At 40.4% G+C, this 22,791-nt stretch overlaps 1 protein-coding gene across 1 annotated transcript in view; it reads left to right on the top strand.

Moving 5' to 3' along the window:
- gabbr2 (gamma-aminobutyric acid (GABA) B receptor, 2) overlaps positions 1-22,791 on the top strand; it is a gene marked incomplete at its 5' end in the record, with an annotated part of 280,013 nt that overhangs the window by 182,960 nt on the left and 74,262 nt on the right. The window contains 4 exons of the mRNA XM_079830006.1: positions 3,434-3,535; positions 15,228-15,293; positions 15,476-15,664; positions 17,207-17,449. Coding sequence (XP_079686132.1) covers positions 3,434-3,535; positions 15,228-15,293; positions 15,476-15,664; positions 17,207-17,449 — 600 coding nt within the window. The remainder of the gene's footprint in view (positions 1-3,433; positions 3,536-15,227; positions 15,294-15,475; positions 15,665-17,206; positions 17,450-22,791) is intronic.

Genomic DNA, 22,791 nt, shown 5'->3' with positions numbered 1-22,791 from the left:
CAACAAACTGTGACCCATGCTAGTCCTGTTAATTCATCATCTACAGGCCTGGCAGCTCTAAAGAAACTATGTTACTGCTTGGTTCAAGATGACTGGTGGATATATGTGATGCCGTGAAGAACAGGATCACTTTTGAAAAGTGGGGAGTGTGGCTAATACTGAGGCTAAAGCTAATGCTAATACCAATAATTCAATCATTCAGACAGTTTTTTTTGGCCTTAAACTAGCAAAAGTGGATTCGGACATGCCCTTAGTGCACCTGCCCCATACACTTCAGACCATGGCGTCAGATGGGTAAAATAGGGCCCATATAGTTCGTCATAACATCGTGATATACATCATATAAATAATTAACCTCCTATATTGCTAAATGTATCCAATTTTTCATATCAACAGAAGAAAATATGCCGGGATAACCTGGCTTCTCTTGAGCCTCCCCTGTTATAGTTAATGATTTGCTAAAGCCCACCCACCCGCACGTTGACGTGATTGGTGGTAATGTATTTTGTACTAATGCAGAGTTCACACAGCCTTGTCACTTATTTCCTTGTCATTCTTGCGTGTGTTTGGTTGTGAAACGTAGTTTGAGGACGGGACTGAGCTGTCTGCGATTCTTCCTCTTGTACAGTCATGCAGTGTGAAACCCCCTGTCGCCGATGCGAAAAGTAAAAAGATTAAAAGTACCATAGTAAAAACATGTAATATTGAGTTAATACATACAAAAACACATTTCTTCTGGAATTTAAATATCGGCGGTTTCACACTGAGAAACTGCGCAATGTTGTGGCATCTTTGCTTTGATTCTTACTGTGAGTGACGACATGTTGACCACTGTAAGGTGGCGGGCTCGCCAACGTGTCTGGAGTGGTCAAATGTGGAATCTATGTTAAAGCATATTAAAAACACCACGTAGACATATAAACAACATTAAAACTTGATTTTCACCACAGGGGGTAAATAAATTATAAATAGGTTGTGATGAAATCTGAGCTGCGGTCTCTTTGGAAAATCTTAAACTGTGGGCATTCCGGGCATACCCAGTTTGTGCATCTAGGTGAGATGGAGAATAATGTTGGGTTTATGGTAAATTAGCCTCCAGAGCTTCTTGACACCCAGTATTGTGCACTTGTGTCTCTCTACTTGATTCATGCGGCTTCCTGTTTACCGCTTTCCTCTGGGTTCATTTGACAGGTCAGTGCATAAATGCATTATGTATTTCACATCACATCATGCTCATTTCTCCTCAGCTTTAGGACAGCTCTCAAATCCCATAATCCTTTGGAGCTCCTTTACTACAGTGCCCACCCGTCTCTGTCTGTCTGTCTCGCTTTCCTCCTGCTTAAATCAGGTGGTCTCTTGTGCTCACACACAAGCACACACTTGTGTATTGCATATACATGCACACGAGATCCACATACGCATACACCCACACAAAAAAACACACACACACTTGCTCATGTGGAAAGGGGTTTCCAGGATCTGCCAGAATTAAGCTACAAATATGCTCAACGCATCAGTAATCAAGACAATGTGGATCAGCCAGGCTTTTCAGGTAACGTCTGGCAGAATGAGTTCAGGTTTCTGTCACAATCTGACACCGTTTACTCCTGGTTTTAACAGGCGTCTCGACTGATCACAAGTAGTCAGCCGAGACAGATCGACAGATCTTACAAAGTGTTTAAGCAGGTTTACATCTGTATATTACATATTAGCTGCTTAATAATTTTGTGAAAACCATGAAACATTTGCTTCAGGATTCTTTGATGAATAAAAAGTTCAGAAGAACAACATTTATTTGAAATGGATAACTTTTGTAGCATTGTAAATGTCTTTAGTGTCACTTTTGATCAATTTAATGTATCCTTGCTGAATAAAAGTATTCATTTTGAATGGTAGCGTATTTTCAAAATGGACTAGTAGGCGGGTTGACTATTCAAATGTTCAATCTCTGAATAATTAGGCTGGTTCAGTGATCTTGAGATCTTTTAAACAACACGTATGGAGTGAGATGCTGGAAAAAGCCATGAATCAACAGACAAAAATGTCTGTCTTAATATGTATGACTGTATTTAAGATAATAAGTTTAAAGAGGAAGCTTCTCTAATGCTGCGTCCCAATTCGCATACTATCCGTACTAAATAGTATTTGAAAAAAGAATTAGTATGTCCCAAATCTTAGTATGTTGAAAAAAGTATTCCAAAGATTCCCGGATGGTTTACTATTTCCGGTCAGAATCCGAAGTGCAGATCGATGCGCACTCTAACGGCTGATATTGCCCACAACCCATTGCGAGATGGACGAGGATTCAATTAGAACTACAAACGCGGATAAAAAGTGTTTAAAAAACTACAAACATGACGGTTACGCGAGTCTGACGGTTAAGTGGAGAGGATTAGATAAATTGGTTTGAGTGAGCAATTATCAGTATTTAACCTGACGAAAAGATATTTATTCAATATTATCCACATTATATTTCTCCTTCAGCAGCATTGAGAACTTTTGTAATGATACGTTTGGCCATTAACTTTGCAAACACATGAGAGGAGTCTCTGCATTAAAGACCCACGAAAGGCAGATCAACGAGCAACTACATTTCTCTCCGATACGGTAGGAAATTAAATTGAAAGTGGGGGATTTGAACTGTGACGATGATTGACAGGGCAGTTTAAACGGTGACAGGACGCACGTAACAGAGTCCGTTAAAGATGACGAAGTATGTCCCAAAGCTTGCATACTCTTCTGCTACACACTCAAAAGTATGTACTTTTTCTTCACAAAAAGAGTACATACTTTTAGGAAGTAGTATAATTAGGCGAATTGGGAAGCAGCCTAAGAGTTTTACCCTGTACCGTTCAGTACTTTTGACCTTTTACAGCAAAGCGTACTCTGGTTACAGCCCTTGTTTGTGTGAGTGTATTTTTGGGTGACCCACATCTTGTTGACAGGTTGGAATTTTTGCAGTAAGTGGTTTTGAGTGTATGGAAAAATCCCTTTCTTAACACCCTTTGTGTTACACAATACACCGGCGCTCAATATAGCACAGTACATGCTTTGATTCTCACGCCATCAATCTTTGTGGAGGGCGGAAGGTATTGAGACTTTATATGCAAGGGACTGGTCCATTTTTCAAAAGCATGCATGGACAAGGATGGATGAAGTCTGTGGGGAGCAGAGCTGGTTGGAGTCATGTTTTATCCAAAGCCCAGTGGGACCCTTGGAGGAAAGATTTCCACGGAAGCTCCAGGATGATTGGGATGCAGGGGGAGCGTCAGATCGGCAGGAGATTAGAGTGAATTGAGACATGTATCGGAGGAAGGGAGTGCTGCCTTTGATTGGGTACTTTTCTGGGTGGTTCACCATCCACAAACCCTGCTTTCATTCAGTTCTCTTTCATTTCTAGTTCCCTCTCTCACTCATTCTCCCCCTCTGACAGGTGCGGAATGATTTGACCAATGAGCTGGAGAAGGCAGACATCCAGATTGCAGACACTGAGAGTTTCTCTAATGATCCCTGTGTGAATGTGAAGAAACTGAAGGTAAGGACGCTTACAGGCCTCACTGAGAAAACATGAATAGCTCACAGCCCACGATGTTTATAAATGGATTTTAAATGGATTTCTTAGATGTAACTTTATGTGTTGAATTACTGGAAATTATTACTCCACTCGCTTGTATGGAAGTCACCAGAGTTCAAATTCAGCTTTGGGCAATTCCCAGTCCTATTATCAAATACCATTTATTTTATTTTATTTTTTAATTGACAAAAAAAAAAAGCTTGTTTTGAGCATAAATATAGCGTTGTAACATTTTGTGCTTAAAATGAAAATATAAATAAATAACAAATAAAACATGTGTCTGATTTTAACAATGTTTGTACTGAAAGAAAGACAAAAATAAGAGAAATTATGAAATTTAATAAGACAGTTTATTCCCCCTGAGAAAACGGTGCCATTTATGTATTTTAAAAAATGCTGTTTCTTTTTTTATAGATTAAAAAAAAAAAACATTAATTATAGACATTCAACATTACAGTATAACTGAAAACTATCAATTTCAACATTTATTAAGCTTTAAAAAAACGTTTAAGTTTTCTAAGTGAACTTAAAACAATCTTCACATAAACCCTTTATAATAAATGTCATATTTACCTGTGGACTTCCTACCTAAAAATACAGAAATTGAGTTATCAAAAACTTTACAGTCTTCACTTCATAAATGATAGAATTAAATATAGATTAATTCTTATTAAAGCTACAATTTTCTGTTACCTTTGTTCTTTGATTAGCATTAATGGTCAAAGCAACGGATTTATTATGATTCTGTCACTTTAAGACCTGCCGCTGCCGAACATGATGCGGCGGATCTGAAACGCATCTCGCAACTCACATTCAATGATATGCTAATGAGTTGTGTTGTCATTGTTTTAACCATTACGGGCATGGCTTTGGATGATTCTTTAAGATAATACTGAAATGTTTTTTAGTCATTATCATAAACAAATACAGTGGCAGGAATGCCATGATACATTTATTTGGGTCTGTGTATGATATGAATAGCCATTGTTCCATTGTTGTCTGCTGCTTCTCTTACTTTGCAATATCCAACTAAAGGTTTGTTCCCACCTTTTTTTGCTGAGTCATTTTTTTTCACCATGAAACTATTATGACTTCTATTACCTTCCTGACTTAGTACCTCCATTATCGCAATTCCCCAAATGGCAAAGAACTGCTGAAGAACTGTTTCTTTAAATTTTGCACGCTCAGATTTTTCACCAGTTGACAGCGCCTCTGTAAATTTGACATTATATTTCACATTGAAACACATTGAGTCTGGGACGGCAGTCACCCGGGTTACATTATATAGAAACATGTTGAGACTTTTGAAACGCCTATCTGCTTTAGGTGGGCTACCCTTCGCTATGCAAATGTGGGAAAGTCTCGCAACCATGCTCTTGATAAAAGCAAAGCGAGTGGTGACTGATGTCCTGGGGCAGCCTGGCATGGATCCAGCCTCCTTTTTGACTGGGTGGAAGAAGCTTGTGTCTGCCAGGACTCCAGGACAGCTGGAGCCACTTACACAGCTGGAGGGATTCAGGTTAAGTGCCCACGCCGTCGGGAGCGGCAGCAGGCTTTGTAACGGCTGCTGATTGTGAAGCAAGAAGCGCCTGACCCAAGCAGTCGGCCCTGAAAAGGGATGCGGGAGTATTTCACACAATAGCTCCAAAATCTCAGCATGTTCTTTGGCACCACTGCAGAGGGTGGTTTTGTGGCAAATGAGACAGTCTCAAGGAAACCGTTTCCCACAAGCCACACATTCACTTTCAAACAGCGTTTGAATGCGGTCCCATTGCGAACGGCATTTATGTCACTATAGTCGAGTTTAGAGCAGGTCTGGGATCAGTTTTAATGCATCCGCTGTGATTTTACCTGTAAACGCTACTTTTTTCAGAGCTGTCGCTAGCCCACCCACCGGAGTCATTATTTTTTCTCTTCTGCTTGAACATGATAGTTTTCATCTTGAGCAGCTCATTAGCAGCTCCCGTAGCCTCCTGCTTGAGGATAACATCCCGAGAGGAAAAAACTAAAAAATGGATTCAGAGATGATTCTTAAAGTCGCTGGTGGGCATTTCAATATCCTGGCAGCTGTGACACATCTTTTGATGGATGGGGCTGCGGCGACCCTCAAACAAGGCTGTCTGACTTCCACCTGAAATTTTCATTGGCATTTGCTAGAATCAAGGGCAATTAAGAGGGTAGAGAGGGATTTTATTAGATCCTGATGCACAGAATGAGAAAAAAGGTACTTAATAACCTCAAGAATATGCAGGTTTATATATTGAAGTATTAGCATAGCCTTTAGCACATGACAGGTGCGTACAGAGCATTTTCATGGATTCAGTCTTGGCTTCATGGTCTCAGTGGTCCTTTGCATAGAGATCCTGCTCTAGCGATGGATTGATCTTCATGATTGTGGCAGAACGGAAAAATCCGGATGCCACTTCTTTACTTTCACTTTCATTGCACGAACGGTAAAAGGGAGGTGTGCATATCAATTAAGGAGGGAAGTGAATATAAGGGTGGAGCGCACACACCGGAGGGGGAAGAGACGTCACAAGTGAACACAGTTGACTTGTGAGTGGTGGGAGAGAAGTCGAGTCCGGTACCGTGGGGAGTGTGGCTCGTGTTCCTGTCGGCCGGACGTTTCCAGATCTGCTACACGAGCTTGTGAACTGGCGCAAAGTTACCTTCACGTCTAAGCATCGCTAAGCCATCCAAATGGGAACGCTGGTTGTATCCAGGATCATCGTTGAGTCCACTACGGTCCCTAGACACTCTTCAATAGCCCTGTGATCAGCTGCACTTGGGTCAGTGACGAAAATCCTTTCATTTCCCCAAACAATCGAGCACTGACGCGCTCTCTCTCCGACACACCCACACACACCCACACGCACACACATACATACACGCACACATACACAAACATATACAGATTGAGTCTATTGTTGGTTTATTTTTATTTTTTTGTGGTGGTGATTCTATTACCCTTTCTACGAAACTACTTTTTCATTAGTGTTTTTGTTTATGGACAAATTTGGGTTTAAAATGGACATGTGAATACATTGCATGTGAATGAACTGTGACGTCTAAATGCAAACCACTAACCAAGAGAATAAATAGTGGGGTCTGAAATTGTTCATCTGGTCTTTGTTTTGTTTTGTTTGTTCCTTATGAGTTATATATATTTTGTTGTTGATGTTTTTTTTTGTTTATGACTGTATTGTTCATATTTATCAAACTAAGTTTAAAGGGTTTTTCTTATTTGTGGTGGGTGTTTTATGTAAACCCATTTGAGTAAAAACTTGGAAAAACAAAAGACTGAATATTTTGAGTTTATTGAATGTAACGGGTGGTTATTTAAAACTATCCTGTGTTTTTTGGTGGCAGGCCTATACCTGCCTGGCGCCCGAACAAGTTTGAGTAAAAAACCAAAAACAATTTATTTGAACACTGAGTTGTGAATTGTTGTTTTGGGGGTCACCACCGTTACAGAGTGGCGCCCGAACAGGGACTTGAACTGTGAAACTTGAACTGTGAAACTTGAACTGTGAAACTTGAACTGTGAAACTTGAACTGTGAAACTTGAACTGTGAAACTTGAATTAAAAATCAAGAATTCTGAATGTGAAACATGAACTATGAACCTTGAACTGAATCATGATTTAAACTTGGTCTGAAAAAAAAAAAAAAAAATTGTTTTTTCTTTTAACTACAAATAATACAACACTGAGATTGTGTTTGAACTGAAATACTGCTCTTTGTTGGGATTTATGTCTTTTGATTTCATTGTTTAAAAAAAAAAAAAAAAAAAAAAAAAACTGTTTATTGTGATTTGGGATTTTTGTCATTTAATTTTCATTTGTGGGGAAATTGTATATGACACACGTCCCCAAATGCCTGACGTATAGTTTGACTGAACTGTGAGGAGTTATCCTTGTTATATCAAGTTAAATTACTGAAGTTTTTTTTCTCTTTTTGGTGAAACAATTGTGTGAGCAAATTGGCAAGTGTGTAACTTCTGAAGAAATTACATAAGGGTTATTTCAAAAAAGTTGTTGGAACTGTTTATTTAACCTTGTAGTTTATTATTTTGCCCCTTTTGAACATTGTAGTTTATTTTGCCCTGGTTTGTTATTTTGCCCCAGTTTATTTTTCCCCTAAAAAAAGACCCAGTTATCCATTTACTGATTTTTTTTATTTTACACACAGTTCACACTTCCATCAACATGACTTCCACACCTTCCCCATCTCCATCCATTTGTGTGGATATTGATGTCCCTGAAGTGGAAACTCCCATGTGGACAGCAACAGCCCCCATCACCCTTTTCCCTTACACCCCTATTATGCCCCAAACTGACCCCACCGGAACCAGTGTGCGGTTTGCCACTTCCCCCTTGACTGTTAGCACTCCAGTACAAACCCTCACTTGGGAACCTCCCAGCGCAGACCATATGCAGCTTTGCTCATCACCTGAATCTTCTCCACCATCTTCTGTGGGACAACAGGATTTGCAGGATTTACCTCGTGAACTTCCCACACCTGGCAGAGGGATACAACACCTTACCCAACAGGTAAAAGGAGATTTGGACTTCTTAAAGGGGTCTAGCCAAAAACAGGGGAGTGCAATTATTCAACTTACCCAGGAGGTAAAGGACAAGGCTGCTCAACATACAACAGATCTTTCCAATGTGGTAACTAAGATGGCGGACAACCAGCAACAGTTACTCGAGTGCATCTCTAAAAACAAACAATATGTGGAAAGCGAGATGGATCAGTGGACCAAAGCTACCAAACTTATGATTGCTGATGAACTGACAAATGTAAAGACTGCCCTTGTATCTGAGGTACGTTTCTTGGTTGAACAGCTTCAGGTAGAAATTCAAAAGGATCTGAAAGTCATGCGCAAGAACCTGCAGACTAGTCAAGATGAACTCTACCAAGAACTTCATCAATGTAAAAAGGAAGTGGCAGAGCTTAGCACTAACACTCGAAAATTCCAATCAGACCTGACAAAACAATTTGAAACTGAAAGAAAAGAGATGACGGATCAACCAAAAGAGGTATCCTTATCCACACCAGTTTCCCTTTCCTCACCACCCAGCCCAGAAGTGCACACCACCACATCTTCCATTGCTACGGCAGCAAAAAGTGATCATCTTCGACTAACATTCCCCACATTTGGAAGGCCATCCGATGATGCAGATCCTTTAAGTTATTTAACTAGATGTCAGGATTTTTTGGCATTACACCCTTTGTCGGATGTGGATCTTCTGGCTACTTTTCGCACCGTCTTACACGGGACTGCACGTGACTGGTGGGAAGTTGCTCGCTCTTCCATTTTCTCCTGGACTGAATTCGAAGCAGCTTTCCTCTCCGCTTTCCTGTCAGAGGACTATGAAGATGAGTTGGCAGAGCGAGTCAGGACTAGGACTCAAGGAGAACGAGAACCTATCAGAGATTTTGCCTTCTCCTACCGAGCATTGTGCAAAAGATGGAAGAGCACATTAACAGAATGTGAAATTGTAAAAATGATTTTAAAAAATATCAAACCTCACCTCGCCAGTCAACTCCGCAGTCGTGTGTCTACAGTGGAAGAATTGGTGAAGTTGGGTCATCAATTTGAAAAGGACTTCGAGCAGCAACTCCGGTATGATGGAGGCATACACCCTAAACAACCGTCTATGGCACCACGACCTCCTGTTAATCGCTCTGTGGACAAGTCCCAAGTTCAGTGCTGGCGGTGTAAAGGACACCATTCCCCAGGGAACTGTCCTTATTTTACATCCCTTTCAAGTCAGCCATCCCAGCAGCCTCAACCCTCTCACAACAAACGACCTCCTCAAAATCCAAAACCGGGTGGGTTACCCTCCAACAACACTGTCTCAGCCACAACTGCATCGCCTATCACGTCCAGTCTGAAAACGAACCAGGTTATTGACCACAAACAGGTCACAGTACCCCAACAGCTAGTAGTCCCTATCACCATTGGGCCCTGGAAAGGTAAAGCTATTGTGGACACTGGAGCTAGCTATACTCTTATACATGAGAGTTTATGGAAGGATCTTAACCCTCAAGAGAGTCTCCATCCCTGGACCTTAGGGCCTCTATACCTAGCAAACGGCGAGGCTGAAGTTCCACTTGGGTGGATAAATGTGCAGATTAACCTTCATGACACAAATACTTCTATGCGAGCTGTAGTCCTTACGTCCACATCCCTGACTTATGTAGCAGTGTTGGGATTAGATTTCATTTTCCTGAGTGGCCTCCAACTTAATGTCGCAGATAGGAAGTACTCATTCAAATGTGCTCGGGAGGAGGAATACTACTTCCAACTGGGACAAGCGAGTGTACCTACAAGTAGAGTTCCATGCCAAAGAAAGCCAAGGAAATACAAGGGGTACCAACAGAATCTTTCCTTACTAAGTGCTGTTCCTCCGTCACAACCTCTACGGGCAGCTCGAGATGTAGACACTACCACCACAGAGGATCAAGTTTTAATTGCAAATGCAGTGAGAGAAGCAACTTTACCTCACAATGATGAAGTTCAGCTACGCCACCTGTTGGAGTCCCATCAAACAGTGTGTACCCGCCGACCCGGACGTACGACAGTTCTTCAGCACTGCCTGTACACTCGTCATCCGGTACCCATTAAACAACGGCCCTATCGGCTCACACCTGCCAAGCAAGCCATAGTAAAGGAACAGATGGAAGACATGTTGAAAGCTGGCATCATAGAACCCTCTTATTCAGCATGGGCCTCACCAGTTGTCTTGGTCCCCAAGAAAGACGGAAGTCTCAGGTTCTGTGTTGACTATAGAAAGGTCAATGCCCTCACCGAGAGTGATGCATATCCAATTCCTAATATCACAGAGATCCTGGAGTCGCTTTCTGGTGCAGCCATTTTTTCAACTCTTGACCTTAACAGCGGATATTGGCAGGTACCCATGGAACCTGAGAGCAAGCCGAAGACCGCCTTCATCACATCGGGGGGGCTGTACCATTTCAATGTGATGCCTTTTGGTCTGAAAAATGCCCCAGCAACCTTTCAAAGGCTGATGGAGATAGTCCTAAGAGAATTGCTTGGAACCATATGTTTCGTCTATATTGACGATATCATCGTTTACTCCCCGTCTATGACCCAGCATTTCCTTCACATCCAGACCATCCTCCAACGGTTGCAATCAGCTGGGTTGACATTAAACCTAAAAAAATGCAAGTTTTGTCTTCAGGAGATCAACTTCCTTGGTCACGTAGTGAACAGACAGGGGATTACCGCTGACCCAAGCAAGGTGGAAGCAATCCGCACCTATCCAGTTCCACGTAATCTTAAAGAAGTCCAGCGCTTCCTAGGGTTGGCTGGATGGTACCATCGATTTGTGCCAGAGTTCTCTAGGATTGCTGAGCCTCTCAACACCCTAAAAAAGAAAGGACAATCATTTCAGTGGACATCAAAATGCCAACAAGCTTTTGAGTATCTAAAAGCATGCCTTACCTCACCACCTATCCTTGGACACCCGAATCTCCAACTCCCCTTTACAGTGTACACTGATGCAAGCGACACCGGCTTGGGTGCTGTGTTAACTCAGCGGAAAGAACAAGGTGGTGAGGAAGTGATCGCTTACGCCAGTAGGACTCTAAATAAAGCTGAGACAAACTATGCTACCACCGAAAAGGAATGTCTTGCAGTGGTATGGGCTCTGGATAAATGGCAGCATTACTTAGAACCTCGACTGTTCACAGTAATTACCGACCATTCCTCGTTGCAATGGGTGATGAGTTCCACAAAAACAACCAGTCGACTCATCAGATGGGCTCTTCGGCTACAAAGATATGACTTTGTGATGGAGTACAGGAAAGGGAAGTTGAATGTAGCACCTGATGCTCTTTCACGAATGAACTACCTACCTGGGTGTAGTGTGTACACCAATCAGAAAGAGGAGTCAGAGTTTCCTATCACCCCTGAAAGCATCTGGGAAGAACAACATCAGGATCCTGAAATTGGAAAAATATTTCAGGCATTAGCAAAGAATGAACTCACTGAGAAGGAACAATATGCAGTATTGGAAGACAAATTGTATCACACCACTCACCTGAGCGATGGCCGAGTCCATTACCGTGTTGTCATTCCCAGCAGCCTTGTACCCAACATTCTCCAGTACTACCATTCCAATCCCATGAGTGGACATCTTGGAATTTTCAAGACGTATAAAAGAGTACAAGACGTTGCCTACTGGTCTGGCATGTGGACGGATGTCAAAAAACATGTTAAGAGGTGTGTAAAGTGTCAAACTCTCAAGAGTGATAACAAAAAAATGGCAGGAAAACTTCAACCAATCACTACATCACGACCCAATGAAATGCTGGGAGTAGATATAATGGGCCCACTGCCTAAAAGCACCAAACAACAGGAGTACTTACTCGTCTTTGTTGACTATTTTTCTCGATGGGTCGAGCTATTTCCTATGCGGCAAGCCACTGCTAAGACGATTGCTGAAATCTGGCGAAGAGAAGTGCTGACTCGTTGGGGTGTGCCTGATTACATCTTGTCTGACAGAGGAACCCAATTTGTCTCTGCAGTATTCACGGAATTGTGTGCGAAGTGGAATGTCACACACAAATTAACCACTGCTTACCATCCGCAAACGAATATGACCGAAAGAGTCAACCGTACTCTGAAATGTATGATAGCTTCCTTCATAGAAGAGAATCACAAAGGTTGGGACCTCTACCTTCCCGAGTTTCGTTTTGCACTCAATACTGCAGTTCAGGAAACAATTGGAATGACGCCTGCTGAGCTCCATCTGGGCAGAAAACTTCAGAGTCCGGTGGACAAGTTGTTGCATGGACACCACCTTTCTCCCTCTGGTCCTTCATATGATGTTGTTCATCAGTTGTCCCAGCTACAGAGAAAGGCAGCAGAAAACTGCAAAAGAGCTCAAACGAGACAGTTGAGAAGTTATAACAAAAACAGAAGAGATGTCTCCTTCCAGGAGAAAGATCGCATATGGGTAAGAAACTTCCCTCAATCTAGTTCACAACGTAATTTTAGTGCTAAGCTGGCACCAAAATGGAAGGGACCATATCGGATAATTCAACAGTTGGGGCCTCTCAACTATCAAGTTGCGCTGGAAACCACAGGAGAAGACGTGCGCACGGTGCATGTATGCAATATGAAACCTTGTTTCCCTACTGCAAAAGAAATTGAAGAACGTACTCTGGAGAACCTCCGGGAACTCTTCCATGAGACCTCGGATGAGGATGAAGATTTCCTGGGATTTTAAAATTCACAACTATGCGTTGTCTTCTCAAGGAGGGGAGAGTGTGGCAGAACGGAAAAATCCGGATGCCACTTCTTTACTTTCACTTTCATTGCACGAACGGTAAAAGGGAGGTGTGCATATCAATTAAGGAGGGAAGTGAATATAAGGGTGGAGCGCACACACCGGAGGGGGAAGAGACGTCACAAGTGAACACAGTTGACTTGTGAGTGGTGGGAGAGAAGTCGAGTCCGGTACCGTGGGGAGTGTGGCTCGTGTTCCTGTCGGCCGGACGTTTCCAGATCTGCTACACGAGCTTGTGAACTGGCGCAAAGTTACCTTCACGTCTAAGCATCGCTAAGCCATCCAAATGGGAACGCTGGTTGTATCCAGGATCATCGTTGAGTCCACTACGGTCCCTAGACACTCTTCAATAGCCCTGTGATCAGCTGCACTTGGGTCAGTGACGAAAATCCTTTCATTTCCCCAAACAATCGAGCACTGACGCGCTCTCTCTCCGACACACCCACACACACCCACACGCACACACATACATACACGCACACATACACAAACATATACAGATTGAGTCTATTGTTGGTTTATTTTTATTTTTTTGTGGTGGTGATTCTATTACCCTTTCTACGAAACTACTTTTTCATTAGTGTTTTTGTTTATGGACAAATTTGGGTTTAAAATGGACATGTGAATACATTGCATGTGAATGAACTGTGACGTCTAAATGCAAACCACTAACCAAGAGAATAAATAGTGGGGTCTGAAATTGTTCATCTGGTCTTTGTTTTGTTTTGTTTGTTCCTTATGAGTTATATATATTTTGTTGTTGATGTTTTTTTTTGTTTATGACTGTATTGTTCATATTTATCAAACTAAGTTTAAAGGGTTTTTCTTATTTGTGGTGGGTGTTTTATGTAAACCCATTTGAGTAAAAACTTGGAAAAACAAAAGACTGAATATTTTGAGTTTATTGAATGTAACGGGTGGTTATTTAAAACTATCCTGTGTTTTTTGGTGGCAGGCCTATACCTGCCTGGCGCCCGAACAAGTTTGAGTAAAAAACCAAAAACAATTTATTTGAACACTGAGTTGTGAATTGTTGTTTTGGGGGTCACCACCGTTACATGATACAGAACTGAAGGAGGTGGAAACACAATGCTGAATTATTTACAGACTCAATCATGCAACACGAACGCTGGTTATAGAGACAGATATTGTGAATAGATACACTATTGTGCTTTTAATACATTTGGTCTTTATGTCTAACCTAGCAAAGCTACATGAAAAGCCTGCTTGCCTTTTTATTTTATTAATAGAGACAGTGAAAGAACAGACAAAAACAATATGGAAGAGATTGATATTGGGAATTTGACCAAGCTGGATTTGAAATTTGTTGATTTCCATACACCTTTTAGCCACTTTTCCTTGAACGCAAAATGTATCATTTATTCTCCAAATGTATTTGCAATCTGTTTGTTTGAGAGGCCCAATTGTGAGTGACCTAATAACATTTCAACCAATAGCACGAGTGGGGCCAGACTACCTGTTTTTCAGACAATGACAGATGGGAAGAGTGTTTGAAATCAGTCGAACAATGCAGTACTGTTTGGTGCTTCTAGTTGTGCAGATATTCAACACTTAACCTGTAATTTCAGAAGTGGTTGCTTTTATTTGTCTATTTTTTATATTGTTTTATGTTTATTTTTGTGCATTTTATTTCATGTAGTTATTGTGGAATAGTTCCTGGGTTAAGGATACAGCTTTGTGGTTACCAGCACACTTAGGATTGTTTTAACTGTGATATACTGTACATTTCACCATTATATCTGTTATATTTGAATCTTATTATGATTTAGCCTTTAAAGGGTTAGTTTACCCAAAAATGAAAATTATGTCATTAAATACTTACCCTCATGTCATTCCAAACCCGTAAGACTTTCGTTCATCTTCGGAATGCAAATTAAGATATTTTTGATGAAATCAGAGAGCTTTCTGACCCCTCATATACAGCAATGTCATAACCACTGTAAAGGCCCAGAAAGGTATCGCTTCATAACAATAAAGTTGAACCACTGTAGTCACATGGACTATTTTAACAATGTCTTTACTACCTTTCTGGGCCTTGAAAGTGGTAATGGCGTTGGCGTTGCAGTCTATGGGGGGACCGAAAGCTCTTGGATTTCATCAAAAATATCTTAATTTGTGTTCTGAAGATGAACGAAGGTCTCATGGGTTTGGAACGACATGAAGGTGAGTAATTAATGACGGAAATTTCAACTAATCCTTTAATGTCTAAATAATAATAAGATTTGAAAATAATGGTGAAATATACAGTATGTAATTTTGGCTGAACCTTTAACTACCCTTTTAATTCTGTTCTCTGTCCCCTCTCTGTAGGATAATGATGTTCGGATCATCATCGGTCAGTTTGATGAGAATCTGGCCGCTAAGGTCTTCTGCTGTGTAAGTTAGCCAAACTTAGTCACCATAACATGCACCGCCAGCCTCAGACTTACTGCAAAGGGCATTTTGGATTGGATTTCTTTAATTTAACAGTACATTTTCCACAGAAAAGCTTAACAGTTCTTTTTTTGTTTGAAATGAGATGACTGTTGAGTCCCTGATCTTGTGTGTGTGTGCTCCAGGCTTATAACCTGAACATGTATGGCAGTAAGTACCAGTGGATCATCCCAGGATGGTATCAGGGGAACTGGTGGGAGCAGGCAAACTCCACAAACTGCACCACTAAGAAGCTGCTGACAGCCATGGAGGGTTATATCAGCGTGGACTTTGAGCCCCTCAGTGCCAAACAGATAAAAGGAATATCGGGAAGAGTGAGTGTCTGCAATGCAATGCATCTCTCAAGTTATGAATGACATTTCTGATTTCTCACAGACAAAAAAATTCTACCATGTGCAATAGGAAAAATGTATACATTGAAATTTCTGTTTCAATAATTTCTCAATATTAGCTTTCCTCAATTTGTCCTATTGAAGTGAGTAGCTTAGACCAGGGGTTTTCAAACTTTATGATGCCAAGGACCCCCAAATATGATGAACCCCCTTCCTAAAATCCATCTATATTTATGTACAAAAAACATTTAAACTGTTAGATAAATAGTAAGGGTGACATTATAAATACAACATATTGTTTACGAACAAGAAAGGAGAGAAACATTTAGAAATGAAACAGTTAGAATATTCAGTCGAATTTATTCATTTTTGCTTTGTCTTTTTATTCGCTGAAATTTTCTGGGGACCCCTTTGAACCTTCTGGAGGACCCCTGGGGGTCCCCGGACCCCAGTTTGAAAACCCCTGGCTTAGACCAGCATGTCCAGGCTGGTTTATGTTGTTTTTCTTAATCAGTTGTTGCTAGTCTTGATCTTTTTAATAAATACATATATATTTGAAAATATGATGTTGCGTACATTCATGGTTATTGAAGATGCAAGTAAGATATTTTTTTTTATTACATTGCTTATTACATTTTAAATTAAATGTAAACATTGTTACAAAAATAATCTATTTCAAATAAATTCTGTTCTTTGAACTTTCTGTTCATCAAAGAATCCTCAAAAAATGTATTTTGGTTTCCACAAAAGGAAAAAAGTTTTTAACATTGATAGTATTAAGAAATGTTTCTTGAGCAGCAAATCAGCATATTAGAATAATTTCTGAAGGATCATGTGACACTGGAGACTGGAGTAAATTCAGCTTTGCCATCACTGGAATAAATTACATTTTATAATACATTAAAATAGAAAACCGTTATTTCAAATTCTAAATAATATCTCACAATATTACTGCTTTGACTGTATATTGATTAAATAAATGCCACCTTTGTGAGAATAAGAGACTTTTACTTGATTGTTACACCAATTGACACTTTTGTAATAAAATCAATGTTAAAGTCACAGTGAACCGCAACTGATTTTATTTCAGTGCTGTGACGTTTTTCCAAGTGAAACGGAATATTGAATAGAGGGCAGGGTTTTATTTCAGCGCACCTCCTCAACATCTCTCGGCTGGAGGAGAGTGGTTAAGGATATTCAAACCCAAGCCGTAAAACTGACATCATCTGAGAAGGAACGCCATTCCATTCCAAGTTACATTTCAGATTTTGATTAAAGATTACCACGGCAAACTATTTTTTTTCTGTGTATTAACTTGCACGGTTTCATTTTTCACCCTAAGAAAATAAAGTAAATAATGTTGAGGACTGTATGAATGGTTTTAAAAAATGGACACAAATATTAGGTTTCTAAGAACCTGGTACAGGTTTTTAAAAATATTTTTCCTTTTTTATCATCTCGGGCATCCTTATTTGTGAATCAGACAAGTTTTGAAGAAGTGCTGCTTTACTTGTCTGTCTTCAGACGCCGCAAGAGTACGCGAGGGAGTACAACCGGGAGCGAGAGCAGAAAGGAGTGGAACCCAGCAAGTTCCACGGCTTTGCCTACGATGGCATCTGGGTGATTGCGAAGACCCTCACACGCGTCATGGAGCTCCTCAGACACAAGGAGAAGCACGACATGTACCACAACTTCACGGTGGATGACCGAGAGGTGGGCAAGATGGTGTTGGACGTGATGAACGAAACCAACTTCTTTGGAGTGACGGTAAGTTTATGTTAACAGATGATCTACAGCTTTGCTTGGGTCCAAGCGCAGTGTTTGGTTGGCCTCTTTACAATTCTCTAACATGTTCCCGCGATCTAGGCATGTCATTTTATATTGAGCCATCATTTTGCCTGTGAGAGGCTGAGGGGAGGGCAAACATTTAAGAATGCATCTTTGGATTAGAGGCTAGTAATGCTGAACATGCGATGCCGCTGACAGAATGAGAACCAGATAAGAGGTAGGGAGATATTTGGTATGCAGGGAGTGTCCTGTCTGCAGACATCACTGAATGTGTTTGTTTATGAGAACACACTGCTGCAGGCTGCCAAAAGAGAGAATCACAGAGCGCAAAAAGAAGGCAAGTCAGCAAATCTAAAGGCACGTGCTGAAGCTGAACCGACCTGTCTCTCTAAAAAACCAGAAGGAGTTTTGATATTGCAGTAAATGCTGTTGGTTTGGGAAATGAATAGGGGTTAATGGGCATTTTGGGTTTTAGTACAGTATGTCCTCAAGCCCTCCATCTTCAGCTTTTAGCAGTTATCTCTCATGTGTAACAGAGTATGTTTTATGTTTGCCCAGGCTGCTAACAAACAATGCATGTGCCGCGAGACCTCGGCACAGAAGCTTAATGGAGAGGAAGGAAAAACAAACAACACACATAAAAAAGAAAATACTGCTGTAAGACCAGTGGAGATATGAGCAGAAAAAGCAAACAAGAGCATTCGCTCTTTCTACCTCCTTTTAGATAGGGATGCACAATATATCGGTGCCATAATGTTTATTGGCCGACATACGAGAATTAATTCACTTAAAGTCCTTAAAATGCAATCTTTAGCAGATCTTCAGGGTTGGAAAGATGGATGCGATTCCTTTTAGCTGTTTGACACGTTTAATGAACACAGTTATCGCAGCTTTTTTCAATTCCTGAAGTAGCTATACCAATGTCTGTTCCACATTCTATGGCTAGCTGTATAGTAAATGATCAAGCTATTTGCAACAATGATTACTAATTTTATTAATAATTAGCAGCCCTTTAAAGGGATCGTTAATTCACCCAAAAATCACTTACTCGTCCTCATATTGTTCCAAAGCTGTGTGAGTTTCTTTCTTCTGTTGAACACAAAAGAAGATATTTAGAAGAATGTTAGTAATCAAACAGTTGACGATAGCCATCGACTTCCATAGTAGTAAAAAATACTATAGAAGTCATCAGTCTAGTTACCAAAATTCTTTAAAATATCTTCCATACAGGTTTGGAATAACATGAGGGTGAGAAAGTGATTTCTGGGTGAACTGATCTCTTTAATCACATGCATCACTATCTATAGGTGATGTTTTTGTGGCTGATCAGATGGACACGCACTATTCATGATCTCAGATTCTAATTTAAAATGGAAAAAAAACTTCTTCCCGTCAAAGCTGAATGATTGCAGAGTATCTTCTGGAACACAATCCCATAAAACTAGATTGCAGTCTGACTGCAACAGATTTAGTGGTCCCACAAGGATCAGGTTTGTCTCTTACCGATGGCTGGGTTTTTGTCCAACAGAACAGGCTGTTCTAGCTTCTCCGTCAGACTTTGAGTCCTCTGAGGAGAGCTATCGATTGAGTGCCAGCATGCCTCAGGAAGTAAAACATTATCTTAGAGAAGTCTCTGTGGATCATTTTGAGTGACGAGTAATGGTGTGCTGCTTTCATTTGGTTAAGAGAACATTAGCACAACTTATCTGATGGTACATTTTAGAAGCAAACATAGAGTTCAAAATTTTGAGATCAGTAATTAAGAAATGAATACTTTTTAGGTCGCATCATATTGATCAAACGTTACAGTAAAGACATTTATAATGTTACAAAAGATTTTTATTTCAAATAAACTCTGTTCTTTTGAACTTTCTATTCAGCAAAGAATCCTGGAATGAGATGATCACTATTTCCACAAAAAAAAATTAAGCAGCACAACTGCTTACATTTCAATAAGAACAGGAAACATGTCTTCTAAAACTTATTCATTTAAGTTTTATAATATAATTAAATCTGAAAATAGATTGTTGCTCTGCAGATGTGGGCTGTGGCAGCAAAGCCCTTGTTTACAAAATCTCAAAGCATGGTCATTGCATTGCCAATAGAAGGTTGATATCTCTTTGTATATGTGTGTGCGCAGGATATTTTAGGGCCAAATTATCTGCAGTCTGCTATTATAAGTGGCTGTTTGGTCTGTTCGACAGCGACATCATCATTTGCTTCATCACCTTCATCACCTCCACCCACAACCCCCTTTTTCAGGCCTGAGGGTGCCTTTCACACCTGTGTGATCTCCATAAGACCCCCTGTGCCCGGCCTGTCCACACCTCTGCACAGACTCTCTCTCTCTCTCTCTCTCTCTCTCTCTCTCTCTCTCACTCACTCTCTCACTCTCTCTCACGTGCGCACACACACATGCACACACACCGATAAAGGTGCCATCAACATGTTTGACCCATCATCCCACACCTGCAGCGCAACACAATCTATTTTCAGCTTTTCTAATGTTATGTTCAGTCTAAACAAAGAAACTGAGAAAGAGTGTGAAAACTGAGGAAAAGTCTTCATTGATTTCAAAAAAACCTTACAACTACTATTACAGCTTTTCAGTCTTAAAGGGATAGTTCACCCAAAAAATGTTATTCTGTCACCATTTTCTGACCCTCATGTAACCATCCAAATGACTTTCTTTCCTCCGTTTTATAAAATTAATAATCAAAATGATGCTCCTGAAAAACAAAATATGACCATCGTTTCTCCTTGTTGTATTGTCTCCACAAGGTCACAAAAATGACATCCTGCTCAGCATATCAATCAAAAACGAGGTTTTGGAAACTATGAAGTATATGTAAATTACCACAGGTCTTGTTTCAGAGTGTAAATTTCATTCGACAAGTAGTACTGCAGTTCACATTATATATTTTTGTTTACACACATAACTCTGAATTGCAGCTTTAATGTTTTGTGAAGGCGAGCATTTTCCAGCACGCCCACGTCAGAGCTTCTAAACAAAGAATCGTATCGCTCTGGGATCGGAGCCTGCTCTACACTTCAAAGACAGCCATTTTTAGAGATATGATCACTTCTGAGTTGCCTCCCATGGTTTTAATGGGCTTCTAATTATTGCCATGGTAATGCAGTATGCCTCTCACCTGTTATTTTACTGGGCAGAGTGATCCCAAATCCTTTTAAATGGCTCATTAGGCAGTTCCGGGGGCAGACAGACAGCAAACTTCATTTACACTTTTCCTTTTTAGGACATAATGAGCAAATTAGATATTTTGATACAGTGATGGAGCTATTTATGTAAAAATGCTATATACTCATGTGCGTTTTGATCAGATATCCGTGATTAACCTGCGAGGTCTGATGAGGTCTCGCGTTAAATTTGAATGCATGATTTTGCTGGAAACTTTACTTCTTCTGTTAATGATTGTGTTTTGTAACTGGGTAAAGGGATTTATTATTTATATACTTAATATTAATTAGTTTCTTCCCCTTAAGAAGATGCGTATAATCCAAAGTTTCTTAAAATGCTTTTGATGATCTCATAAGGGCACAAGAAGGAAATATTCATTCATTACACACATACTGATATATTTCAAATGTTTTTTTCTTTTAATTTTGATTATTATAACTGACAACTAAGGAAAATCCCAAATTCAGTATCTCAGAAAATTACAATATTACTTAAGACCAATACAAAGAAAGGATTTTTAGAAATCTTGGCCAACTGAAAAGTATGAACATGAAAAGTATGAGCATGTACAGCACTCAATACTTAGTTGGGGCTCCTTTTGCCTGAATTACTGCAGCAATGCGCCGTGGCGTGGAGTCGATCAGTCTGTGGCACTGCTCAGGTGTTATGAGAGCTTAGGTTGCTCTGATAGTGGCCTTCAGCTCTTCTGCAATGTTGGGTCTGGCATGTCACATCTTCCTCTTCTCAATACCCCATCGATTTTCTATGGGGTTAAGGTCAGGCGAGTTTGCTTGCCAATTAAGAACAGGGATACTATGGTCCTTAAACCAGGTACTGGTTGCTTTGGCACTGTGTGCAGGTGCCAAGTCTTGTTGGAAAATGATATCTGCATCTCCATAAAGTTGGTCAGCAGCAGGAAGCATGAAGTGCTCTAAAACTTCCTGGTATACGGCTGCGTTGACCTTGGACCTCAGCAAACACAGCGGACCAACACCAGCAGATGACATGGCACCCCAAACCATCACTGACTGTGGAAACTTTACACTGGACCTCAAGCAACGTGGATTGTGTGCCTCTCCTCTCTTCCTCCAGACTCTGGGACCCTGATTTCCAAAGGAAATGCAAAATGTACTTTCATCAGAGAACATAACTTTGGACCACTCAGCAGCAGTCCAGTCCTTTTTGTCTTTAGCCCAGGCGAGACGCTCCTGACGCTGTCTGTTGTTCAAGAGTGGCTTGACACAAGGAATACGATGTCTTGCATACGTCTGTGCGTAGTGGTTCTTGAAGCACTGACTCCAGCTGCAGTCCACTATTTGTGAATCTCCCCCACATTTTTGAATGGGTTTTGTTTCACAATCCTCTCCAGGGTGCGGTTATCCCTATTGCTTGTACACTTTTTTTCTACCACATCTTTTCCTTCCCTTCGCCTCTCTATTAATGTGCTTGGACACAGAGCTCTGTGAACAGCCAGCCTCTTTTGCAATGAGCTTTTGTGTCTTGCCCTCCTTGAGCAAGGTGTTAATGGTCGTCTTTTGGACAACTGTCAAGTCAGCAGTCTTCCCCATGATTGTGTAGCCTACAGAACTAGACTGAGAGACCATTTAAAGGCCTTTGCAGGTGTTTTGAGTTAATTAACTGATTAGAGTGTGGCACCAGGTGTCTTCAATATTTCACAATATTCTAATTTTCTGAGATACTGAATTTGGGATTTTCCTTAGTTGTCAGTTATAATCATCAAAATTAAAAGAAATAAACATTTGAAATATATCAGTCCATGTGTAATGAATGAATATAATATACAAGTTTCACTTTTTGAATGGAATTAGTGAAATAAATCAACTACTTGATGATATTCTAATTATATGACCAACACCTGTATATACTGTGTATATATTGATATATATATATTGATACAACATGTTTTTTTGTTGAAATACCTGGCAACCAATATGCATAAGAGTTTTTTTAATATATTTAATAATATATTTACTTTTAACAATATTAACGACATGCTACAGCAATACATTTATTTATTTTTAAGCATGGACCTGAGCAATATAACACTTTTCTTTGTATTTGTGAACCAGTAAAGCATCCCAGTTCTCCTCAGCTGGCTTAA

Source organism: Gobio gobio (genome assembly GCF_949357685.1).
Source record: "Gobio gobio genome assembly, chromosome: 11".
NCBI lineage: Eukaryota > Metazoa > Chordata > Actinopteri > Cypriniformes > Gobionidae > Gobio > Gobio gobio.
This window is presented reverse-complemented; position numbering and strand designations above follow the sequence as displayed.